Here is an 11,065-nt window from a genome sequence, read left to right as displayed (position 1 = left end):
ACCCAGCCATGTAACCTGCCATCATGTGACCCAGGCTGGCTCAGCTGGTGCAGGCGCACTGAGGCCACCACCGCCAAGCTGAGTTTTCTTCCTGTTGTGGGTGGGCTTGCCACTCGAGCAGCATTTAAAAAGGGGAACTGGGTCCTCTTCCTTATCTACTGGTTTCCTCATCTGCAAGAGTCACGAGGGTGGCAGCGGGGGAGGAATGGATGGCAGCCTTCCACCCCCTAGCTGGGGTGGAGCTCCCGACTGAGGGGAAATGGCCCACCTCGTCCTGCCGTGGCTACAGACCTGCCAATCATAGAAATAAGTAACATTAGCAAAATACAAAAGTTGACTGGAACCTACGGAAGGCTTAGAAGGACCCTGTCTGCCAGGGCTTTATTTTTAAAGATGAATCTTTCCATATATATCCAACAGATCCTGAATATTCTTGGGCCATTGTTATAGTTTCTGTGATCATCTTTTAATGGACAAAAAAAAATCACATCACAACATACTGCAATCAAATTTTAAATGTTACTGCAGAATAACACAAATTGTTTAATGGCTTTATCTTCATTGTCTTTGGGAAACATGATCTTGATAATGTTTACATTAAAAAGTTAACTAGAGAAGCTTTTGTTATTAGGGTTCAAGAATCACTAGGACCATGGCTTCTCAGCCTTTTGGTTAAGATCAAGTGAAAAATCACTAGGATTATGACTAAATCTTAAAAGTGATGGAACAATGCATGTTTATGTGAATTTTTCAGCAGGCTTGGGGGAATACATCTTCACCCACGATCACACCCAGCACATTCTCTCCCCCTCTTCCGAGCCACTATCTGACCCACTACCTTCTCCCCACCCCCATGTGCTCTGGGGCTGCAACGCTGACTAGTGAAAGGCCAAAATCAACTGCACAAGGGAAATTCACATGGAGAATGACACATGCACAGTAAATATATTTCACCAAATCTCCTGAATTTGATTTAAAAAAAAGAAAAAGAAATATCAAACATTTGGAGTTCATTATTGTAAAAAGTTTGTTCCCTCTTGACTTACATGATGCTAGATGAGCCCTGGAAGATTGGCTGGAGGAAGCCAAGGGAAACTTTTCATTTCATAAATAGCAAGAACTAGGTCAGAGTTAACAAAAAACGGTCACAGCTGAAGTCATGAATTCACAATCCCACAGGGCAGTCATATCACAGCAGGACTGCATACATAACTATTCATGAAGTTGCTGGTTATTAGAGAGTTTATGCTAGTGCCCTACTTTTCAGAAACATTAAAAACTACACACACAAAAATCTCCACAGAAGACAAATGCAAAAGGGAAGAGCCAATTCCCAAAGCAAACTGGCCATGCAGAGCCACCTAAACAACAAATGGTGACTGTTGGTAGGTTTGACCCTACAAAGCTCTTCACTCAATAATTTACTCTTAGAAAGGGAGAGCTCATCAACGAGAAGCAGATATAAACTTAAAACACATTACTGTAGTTTTCTTCCCACCCTCTTAAATGCTTTGCAGTTCTTAATTTGCATTGTATACAGTCATCTTTAGTTTTCTTCGATTACTTTGGTTATAGTACAGTAACCAGTATACGGGAGGGCTTTTCTCACTGCAGTCTGGAGCAGTTCTTTTACAAGACAGGTCATCTGGTTTTCCTCTTCAAGCCTCTTCAGCCCTTTAATTTTAGCATTCAAATAAGTTTCTTCTCCACTTATGCAAGCCAATAATTGTGCTGTGACACTAACACTGCCATCCTAAGCAGAGACACCTTTTTTTAACCAAAATCCATGGAAGCCACAAAGCTAGAAAGCTGTAACTCTGTTTGGGATGGCACTGTAGGCATTGCACTACATTGACACACAGTGCCAAGGTACAAACATGATATATTCCCCCAAACAACTGAGGTCTTCACATTTTTCCAGCTACAGAAGAAGCAAGTTTACAACAGGAACCAAATACAGGCAGGTGACCCCAGAAACTCACCCCTCCTGTTCAAAAAGCTGTACTGGATTGTGGTTCATATTAAAGAGAGAGATAATGGTTAGAAAGGCATTTGTATTCATCTATAGGCTAGGATCTGTCCACTGTGGACATGAAGAGGAGAGGTCTCATACGAGACACGTCTGCAAAATCAGACCAAGGATTAGCACAGTGCCAAAGGTGGTCAGCACTGAAGTAGTCTCCCCTCCTTTTATTTCATTACATTGGCACCCATACAGATATTTATATCGTTAAGAACATCTCCCTTTTGGAACAGACCATAAGTGTATTGGGGGAGCTTGACTGTGAGCATCCAAATCTTTTGCTGGAGCAAGACTTTGCTTAATGAGATCACAGAAATCCACAGTTCTGGTTCTGCGTGTTACGCTTGTGGCAAATGTCATTGGCAACACCCTAATCTACATGGCCCTAAACAAACAGTTAAAGCCATTTTATCCTGTAACACTGATAAAGACTTGGCAGATTGGCCTTGTCCAGCTCTTCCAAAAACAATTCATTGATGTTCAAACTTAATTGGAAAAGAGGTTAAATCCAGTTTGCGTAGGAAGTTTTGCATAAGAATCACACACAGGGTTATATGATAACAACTCCCTGCCCCTCAACAAACACCTTTGCTTTTCATATACGTGTTTTTTGCCCACAGGTATGCTATTTATAGTCCACCTCAGTCAAAACAGGACTTGCCAAGACATTACTTTTCCTCTATACACTATCTGGGCAAAAAGAAACCAATCTCTTGAAGGTCCACAAGTGAAAAAGCAGAATGGTCCAGTCAATGGAAGGGCCGTCCTCTTCCTCGTTTACTTTTGAGATTACTCGCTGAACGTCTCAGTTTTCTCCTCTCCTGATGATGATGCTTCTCTGCTTCCTGCTGTTTTTGCTGTTGCTCTGACTGAAAAAGTTGCACAAAACCCCAAATGTAAACTTGAAATTTCCCTTCCAAACTCTATTGACATAAAAGAGAGCTGTAACAAGCTTCGTTCGATTCTAGCCAAAATGAGAGAACAATGTATTGAACAGATAAAACCAGTTCTCCAGTAAGTTCTGTTGGTATACACTTATTATAATGTGGGACACTAATGAAAGGTACATAAAAATTGTCATTCAGCTTAGTTTCTGAAATTACAGACCAAGTACAAGTTCAATTAAAGCATGCATTCTTTGCAACTTTCTATCTTTCCTTGGGCTTGGATTCTGTGAAAATTTACCACAGGTAGTAGGATTTCCACCAGCAGAGTGCAACTTCCTCCACCCAAAATGTCTCCTCAAATGCTCTTCCTGAGGTATAGAGAGTCTCCAGGATCAGTCTGACAAGATCCAACCCTTCATCTCCTACCCATTATCAGTGTACAGTTGTCAGTAATGGTCTCAGGGAAATCAGATGAAGGACAAAAAATGAATTTTACAAGTACTTGTATTTAATGTCTTTCTGGTGTCAGTACTGCTGATGCTAACAGTTCTTCGATGAAAGCATGTTCTATTACCTTATCACTTCTGTTACACATCAGCAGTGTCAAGAGTCATGCCCACCCACACACCAACAACCCAACAGAGGATGTTTTTGTGGCATGTGAATATTTATTCCTCCTCCACAACTGTAAAATAACTCATACAAGGAATATGTTGTGCAGTCCTGCACAAAGCAGAATAAAATGGCCATGGGGATGTTTTAAAGTTGAAGGCGCAGTGAGGAACTGGATTTATGGAGAAACAATGGGTTGAACCCAATAGTTCTCTTCTGCTAAGCCCAGTGGAAGGAGAAAGGAGTCCTCACTCAGCAGATGAAAGAAATTACTGGATTCAGCCTTCACAAGCCCAAATCCTTGCACGTGTGTGGATGTTCTTCTTTGTAACCTAGCCTGAATCATTGGCTCCAACCCAAGATGCCTATGTTGGATAAATATTCTGAACCAATCTAGTTTTTATTCCAGTCAGAACTTTGCCAAACTGACTTGCCTTGCCCTGTAGCAAAGCCCTAAGCTTATAATCAGCACCATTTATAAGATATAGCTATCTTTATTTGAATACTACTTCATTAAACCCAAACACATATGATACATAAACTTGGGTTTATGATATTTTATGAGCCAAAGTGCATGGAAATCTCCACATATTATTTCCCCCTGCCTGCATCAATAAATATTACAGCATTCTGGACTGGTTGAATTCTACTGGCTATTTCCCCTACAGGAGCCCTGTGGCGCAGAGTGGTAATGCTGCAGTACTGCAGTCCAAGCTCTGCTCACGACCTGAGTTCGATCCCGGCAGAAGCTGGGTTCAGGTAGCCAGTTCATGGTTGACTCAGCCTTTCATCCTTCTGAGGTCGGTAAAATGAGTACCCAGCTTGCTGGGGGTAAAGTGTAGATGACTGGGGAAGGCAATGGCAAACCACCCTGTAAAAAGTCTGCCAAAAAAACGCCATTATGTGACGTCACCCCATGGCAGTATGCCAGTTTATACATATTACCGAGCCATCTTCTTGGCATTCCTCTGGGGACACGGTCTGAGTTCAAGCCCTTCTAGGTCCCCTTGGGTAGGACAATGTAATTGCCATTTTCCTCTTTAGCACATACCACGTTTCCCACCCCCTTATATCAGAATTGCCCGATACACATTGCATTTCCCCTTCAGAGTAGGACTGCAAATGATTTCAAACAATGGTTTGCAATCCTGGTCTGGAAGAAGTGTGGAAACCATTTAGTTGGCAGGTTCCTATGTTATGGCAAAGGATGGCTTGCCCTAAAGCAAAAGTAACTAACTGACAGCCAGGGAGGTGCAATGGTAAGAGTACTTGCTGATATATGTTTTAAATATGCTAATGTGTTTTTTAAAAAATACTAATGTATGTTTTATTCTGTTGGTCCATGACCCTAATAGATTATTGACTGAGTGAATAAGGGTACTTAATTATTATTGGGGGGACCCAGGTTCAAATCTGCACTTGCTTTGCACACACTGGGTGACTGACTGACCAACCAGTATCTCTACAGAGTCTACCTGACAGGGTTACGGTGAAGATAAAACTGGGCGTAAAGGACAGAACTTTGTATGCCACCCTATTAGGCTATGCTTTCGGCTGCTACAGGAAGAAGATGGGGAAATTATGCAGTGCAGGCAGAAGCCCTTATGCCCAAGGAAAAACTGGTCTGGATCTAATCCATATCGTCCGCTATTTCAGACAAAAGCTGAAAAGGGAGTTAGAATTCTGCTTTCTGAGAACCTCAGCTCACTTTTTAAAAAACCGTCTTGTTCTTACAGCTCTGAAGGCAAACTTCAAAGGCTGTTTGGCAAAACTGCACAAGGCAGGCTAAATAAACTTTCCAGCTGCCAGGATGGATATCCACTACCCTGCACAGAAACTTGTTCTGCTCCATAGCTAGAAGCAGCAAAATAAATTATGCAAACGACACAAGGATATACAAATCTAACACATTAACACTACAGAGACAGTCTGGCCCCAGAGGCAACGATCAAAAATAAGTATAGAGGGAAAACATAATACTAGCAGGAGGTTCATTTAGTGTCACCAATGCATAGTTAAGACCAATACATTAACTTACTTAATGGAACGTTTTTGCTTACCTTTTTTAATTTAAAGGTAACCTGTTTGCTTCCTACAATGGTATCATGTACACTTAGTGCGCCAACCTTCTCTTCAAGCTGCAAGCGATCACCAAGAGTTTTTCTGCAGAGGATACAGGAGGGAAAAAGTCAACTTATGCATTTTCCCCCAATCTCCATAATGACCGGTTCCAACCAAAAATTACAATGAATTATCTTCTGCCATTCAAGAAGAAGATTATTATGATACTGGATTTAAACCCCGCCCCTCACTCTGAATATCTCCTCACAACAGACACCCTGTGAGGTAGGTGGGGCTGAGAGAGCTCTCACAGAAGCTGCCCTTTCGAGAACAGGTCTGCGAGAGCTATGGCTGACCTAAGGCCATTCCAGTAGGAATGAAGGATCAAACCCGGTTCTCCCAGATAAGAGTCTGCGCACTTTACCACTACACTGATGGTATAGGGTTAAAGGGCTGGACTAGGATCTGGAAGACCTAGATTCAAATCCCCACTCTGCCCTGAAAGCTTGCTGGGTGACCTTGGCCCAGTCACACACTCTCAGTCCAACCTACCTCACAGGGTTGCTGAACAGGTAAAATGGAAGAGGGGAGAACAACATAAGGTGCTCTGAGTCGCCACTGGGGAGAAAGGGAAGGTATAAATGCAGAAGAGAAGGAGGCGTGATTTCACCCATTTGTCCTTCCCACCCATGCAGCTACTCCTCCGTGTGGGTCCCATGACCCTGGGACTGAGCTTTCCAGGGCTCAAGGGGTCAACAGGAACAGAGATGAGAATGCAGGAAAAGTAGGCGCTGCATGAACAGAACAGTAGGATCCACTCTACTGAGAGCCAGTTTGGTGTGGTGAATTAAGTGTGCGGACTCTTATCTGGGAGAACTGGGTTTGATTCCCCACTCCTCCACTTGCACCTGCTGAAATGGCCTTGGGTCAGCCATAGCTCTGGCAGAGGCCGTCCTTGAAAGGGCAGCTGATGTGAGAGCCCTCTCAGCCCCACCCACCTCACAAGGTGTCTGTTGTGGGGGAAGATATAGGAGATTGTAAGCCGCTCTGAGTCTCAGAGAGAAGGGCGGGGTATAAATCTGCAATTCTTCTTCTTCTAAGCAAACAAGCTTTCTAGAAAGTTCAGCCTAAACTTTTCTCTTCCTCATGCTTGTGTACCACACTCTCTCACAGTACAGATTCAAACAGATATTGACAGAGGCTTCACTAATAGAATTCAGACCAGGCTGGAAAAAAAAGCATTTGAATGCCGATCTCTGTAATAATGCTTGCATTTCTGACATCTTTTTTTAAAAGGTAGAGGTAGTCCCCTGTGCAAGCACCAGTCATTTCTGACTCTGGAGTGACGTCGCATCACAGCGTTTTCATGGCAGACTTTTTAATTGGGTGGTTTGCCATTGCCTTCCCCAGTCATCTACACTTTACCCTCAAGCAAGCTGGCTACTCATTTTACTGACCTCGGAAGGACGCAAGCCTGAGTCAACCTTGAGCTGGCTGCTTGAACCCAGCTTCCAGCGGGATCGAACTCAGGTCGTGAGCAGAGCTTGTACTGCAGTACTACAGCTTACCACTCTGTGCCTTGCGACTCCTCTCTGACATTTTACTGGGATGCAAAATAAGCAAGACAACCCTTTCCCCCTAGGGGAAACCGAAACCTAATTTTTGGTAGCAACAAAATTAAAAAGTGAAGCAGCTTAAAGTTCTGCTCACCAGATTTGTAACAATTTAGGTATTAGCACCTCAGGGCTGCCTGACAAAAGCCAGCAACCTCTAGGAACAACTGGGGGGCAGGGCCTGGCATGCTGACATCCAAGGCTTTTTTTTTTTAAAAGCAGGAACTCCTTTAGGCCACACACTCCTAATGTAGCCAATCCTCCATGAGCTTACAGGGCTCCTGGTACTGGCCTACTGTAAGCTCCAGGAGGATTGGCTACATCAGGGGTGTGTGGCCTAATATGCAAAGGAGTTCCTGCTATAAAAAAAGCCCTGGCCCAGGATCAAACCCCATCCATCTCCAGTCAAAAAACTCACTGAGCTTGGGCTCATCAGTTTCTCTCAGCTTACCCTACCTCACAGGGTTGTTATTCTTGTGAGGACAGAATGGAGGAGAAGAAGAAGAAGAATTGCAGATTTATATCCCGCCCTTCTCCCTAAATCAGAGACTCAGAGCGGCTTACAATCTCCTATGTCTTCTCCCCTCACAACAGACACCCTGTGAGGTGGGTGGGGCTGAGAGAGCTGTGACAGAAGCTGCCCTTTCAAGGACAACCTCTGCAAGAGCTATGGCTGACCCAAGGCCATTCCAGCAGGTGCAAGTGGAGGAGTGGGGAATCAAACCTGGTTCTCCCAGATAAGAGTCCGCACACTTAACCACTACACCAAACTGGCTCTCAGGGAATGACATTAGGAAGATGGGCAGCATTTCTCAAATGGAAATCTTGGCAAGTCCAGCCAAACTGTCAAAAAGCTGAAGCAGCTGAAGTTTTCATTTCACTTTGTTTTACTGATTAGGTTGATCTCAAGCCAGCACCAATGCTAACTTTTTACAACTGCAAAATTCTGGGACAAAAGATAGAGAAGACGACAAAACAAGCTGCAATCGAGGCTTATAACTTCCCTAACAAGCAACAAGCACCAATCACTCAAGAGTTAAGACTGAAGACATCACTGCCTTCCAAATTCACCTTCAAGCATGAGTGAGTCAGGAGCACAACAAAGGAACACCCAGTTTTATGCAAGAGCTATAATAAGTCTTTTTGCTCCAAATGCCACCATAAAATGTCTAGCCATTAAATGAACTGGGGAGACATCAGGCAGTTAAAATGTGTTGGCTGCAGGAAGTTACCCTTACATCTGCAACACCAAAAAGAAGATAAGCAGGCCCAGGTGGTACACCAAACGCCATGCAACGTGCATGCGGAGTAGGAAGCTTCGGTTTTCTTTTGCTGCAAACTTTTTTTCCAAAAAGAGGGCAAAGTGAAGTACTTTAAAGCGCCTTTGATTTCACTGAGAGACGGGGGAGAAAATTCGTGTTTGAGAAAGAATTAATGAAGTTAACCCTCCCATTACAATCAAAGCACTTCACTTCAGCTTGATTGCATGTCCAATTCTTTTAAATTCTATTTAAGGTTGTGGAACCTTCCAGTGAAGAGAAAAGCAGGGTATAAATATCTTTTACATACTCTGGCTGTAGAAACAACCAAGTTCAGAAATTGTTGACTAAACAACCATCATGTAGAATTAGCACCCTTGTCACATTCAAGGAAAAATTCAAAGACCCAAGTGAACCAAAGAGGGATACTAATCTTACTTCATTAACTTTTGCCTTTGAGCCGTGTCCTTGAAACTTCTGAATTCTTCCCCAGCTTTAAGCTCAAAAAACTGAGGCTTCAAGACAGTTTGCTGATCCTCCTTCAACCTTTCCTGCTGCCTTTTTACTTTTTCCTCTTGGCGGAGAAGTCTGCGCTGTTTCCTGACCTCTTCAACCCAGCCTTTTTCATCATCTGAAGTCTCAGAACTTTCTGCATCACTTGGTTTTCCTTCTGGTTCTTCCTCTTCTTCCTGAATACAAAAATAGACATTTTTAAGGACCATTAACCTTTTTTTTGAAAAAAGAGAAATATTTATCAAATTAGAGTACGTGACTCTGTACAGATGCACAATTTGGAGATGACTTTATTTCTAATAGATACTTTACTTAAGAGGAAAAAATAAAGACTGAATATATCTGCACAATATTACATTGGTACAAGTCATAGACCCTACAACAATAGATGGAATATATTGGGCTAAACATGAGTTGGACTCAAAGGTGCCCTTTTCAGAGTGGAAAGCATAAAGAGTTATCCATGATTTCTGTGGCATTTCTAGTCATGATGCAGCACACAGAAAGGTACAGAGGCTGGGGGAAGGTTACTGAACCAGTTGTTGCTTTGGGCTGGAGCAGGCAGTGAGGACTTTTTTTTTTTAACAGAGAAAGAAGACTATAGAAAGGATAGATGCAGAAAGGAGAGGGACAAGAAGACCATCATAAGAACATATGAGAAGCCATGTTAGATCAGGCGAATGGCCCATCCAGTCCAACACTTTGTCACACAGTGGCCAAAAAACCCCAAGGGCCAGGACACTAGAAGCCCTCCCACTGTGCCTCCCCTGCCCCCCCAAAAGAACCATCAAGAGATGGGCCATCTGAGAGAGCTGCTCAGAAAACCAGGAGTCCTTTCCTTGGCAGAAAATGAACCAAGGAGCAGAAATCGGCAGAAACAGGAAACTGGAACCTAAGTCCTGCCTCTTTAACTAAATGGTGGGAACAGGATTTTCAGTTAAGTGGTAATGGTAATGAACCCTGCCCCCTATCCTTGCTCAATGGAGTGATGGTGAGGAAAATTGGAGGGGAAAGCAACAAGAATTAATTTCCTGTTTCAGAACAGGAATCAACATCATGTCACTCTAGGAATTTCAAAAATCTCTATGGTAAAGCAGTAAACAGGAAGTGACTTCCAAGAAGTCTCCACCCCCAAACGCCCGTTCCAAACAATTCTACTCCATATAGTGGACATATTTTGTAAGTTAAACAAATGGGTAATTTTGTTTCAAAGTGTTTAGCAAATAAAAGACATCCATAATTTTCAGAAAGTAAATAAATAAACTGCAGGAGGGGAAAACCAATCTCTGGATCATGAACTGCTATAAGACTAAAACCAAACCGTCAGATAACCCCACTGACGCAAGCACAGCTTTTTTCCCCAACCCAAAATGAAGTGTTACAAGTTGCATACCAATTTCCCTTGTACGCCGTTTCATCAGACTTGTAAAATATCTAGTGCTCAATGTGCTGCCCTGTGGGAAAAGTGCCCTCCATATCCCGTCAACCCCCTGGCTTGTCCATGCCATGAAAACAATTCAAGCACAAGAAACTTTTCCAGGCAGAGAGTGGGGACTCATTGAGTGCAGGCCTCCCATGCTGCTAACAACCCATTTGCACTCCTGCACACAAGCAGGCAGGAAGGCAGGCAGAAGACAACAGAGATCTACTGAGCCATCATGGAATTTCCAGCACACAGGCGTGCCACTCGTGATGTGAGCAGACTGTGCTCCGTACCATTTGAAAGAGTTATTAGAGAATTGAAGACAATCCTAAAAACGCCACTGATTTACCTCTCTATCCTGCTGCTTCAGAAACTTCAGCTTCTTTTTTCTTTTCTCACTTATTTTAGAAACCAGCGGGTTGAGCAGCCGGAACTCCTCGCTCTTCTCGTCCACCTGGAAATCTGGGTTCTCAAACATGACTTTGAAGCGATCGTCAGTAAGAATGCTTGGTGTTTTCTAGGAAAGAAACAACACAGAAAGTTGAGAACCAATTACAAAGCTCACAACAGTCCCAGAAATCCATGACACATGTATTGGTTTACTCCACAGGATTCATTATGCGAGGCAGCACTGAATACAGCCTCTGTTCTCCTCACCATTAAGTCATCCCCGT

General features: G+C 43.2%; 1 protein-coding gene across 1 annotated transcript in view; it reads right to left on the bottom strand.

The window, feature by feature from the left end:
• Window positions 1–352: 352 nt before the first annotated feature.
• The window catches only part of NOL10 (nucleolar protein 10), a 72,684-nt gene continuing 61,971 nt past the window's right edge, over window positions 353–11,065 (bottom strand). The window contains exons 18-21 of the mRNA XM_060233933.1: window positions 10,741–10,908; window positions 8,894–9,144; window positions 5,583–5,685; window positions 353–2,892 (exon numbers count right to left, since the gene is read on the bottom strand). Of these exons, the coding sequence (XP_060089916.1) occupies window positions 2,773–2,892; window positions 5,583–5,685; window positions 8,894–9,144; window positions 10,741–10,908 (642 nt within the window). The 3' untranslated portion in view covers window positions 353–2,772. The remainder of the gene's footprint in view (window positions 2,893–5,582; window positions 5,686–8,893; window positions 9,145–10,740; window positions 10,909–11,065) is intronic.

The sequence above is a fragment of the Heteronotia binoei genome, chromosome 1, assembly GCF_032191835.1.
Source record: "Heteronotia binoei isolate CCM8104 ecotype False Entrance Well chromosome 1, APGP_CSIRO_Hbin_v1, whole genome shotgun sequence".
NCBI classification, from domain to species: Eukaryota; Metazoa; Chordata; class Lepidosauria; order Squamata; family Gekkonidae; genus Heteronotia; species Heteronotia binoei.
This window is presented reverse-complemented; position numbering and strand designations above follow the sequence as displayed.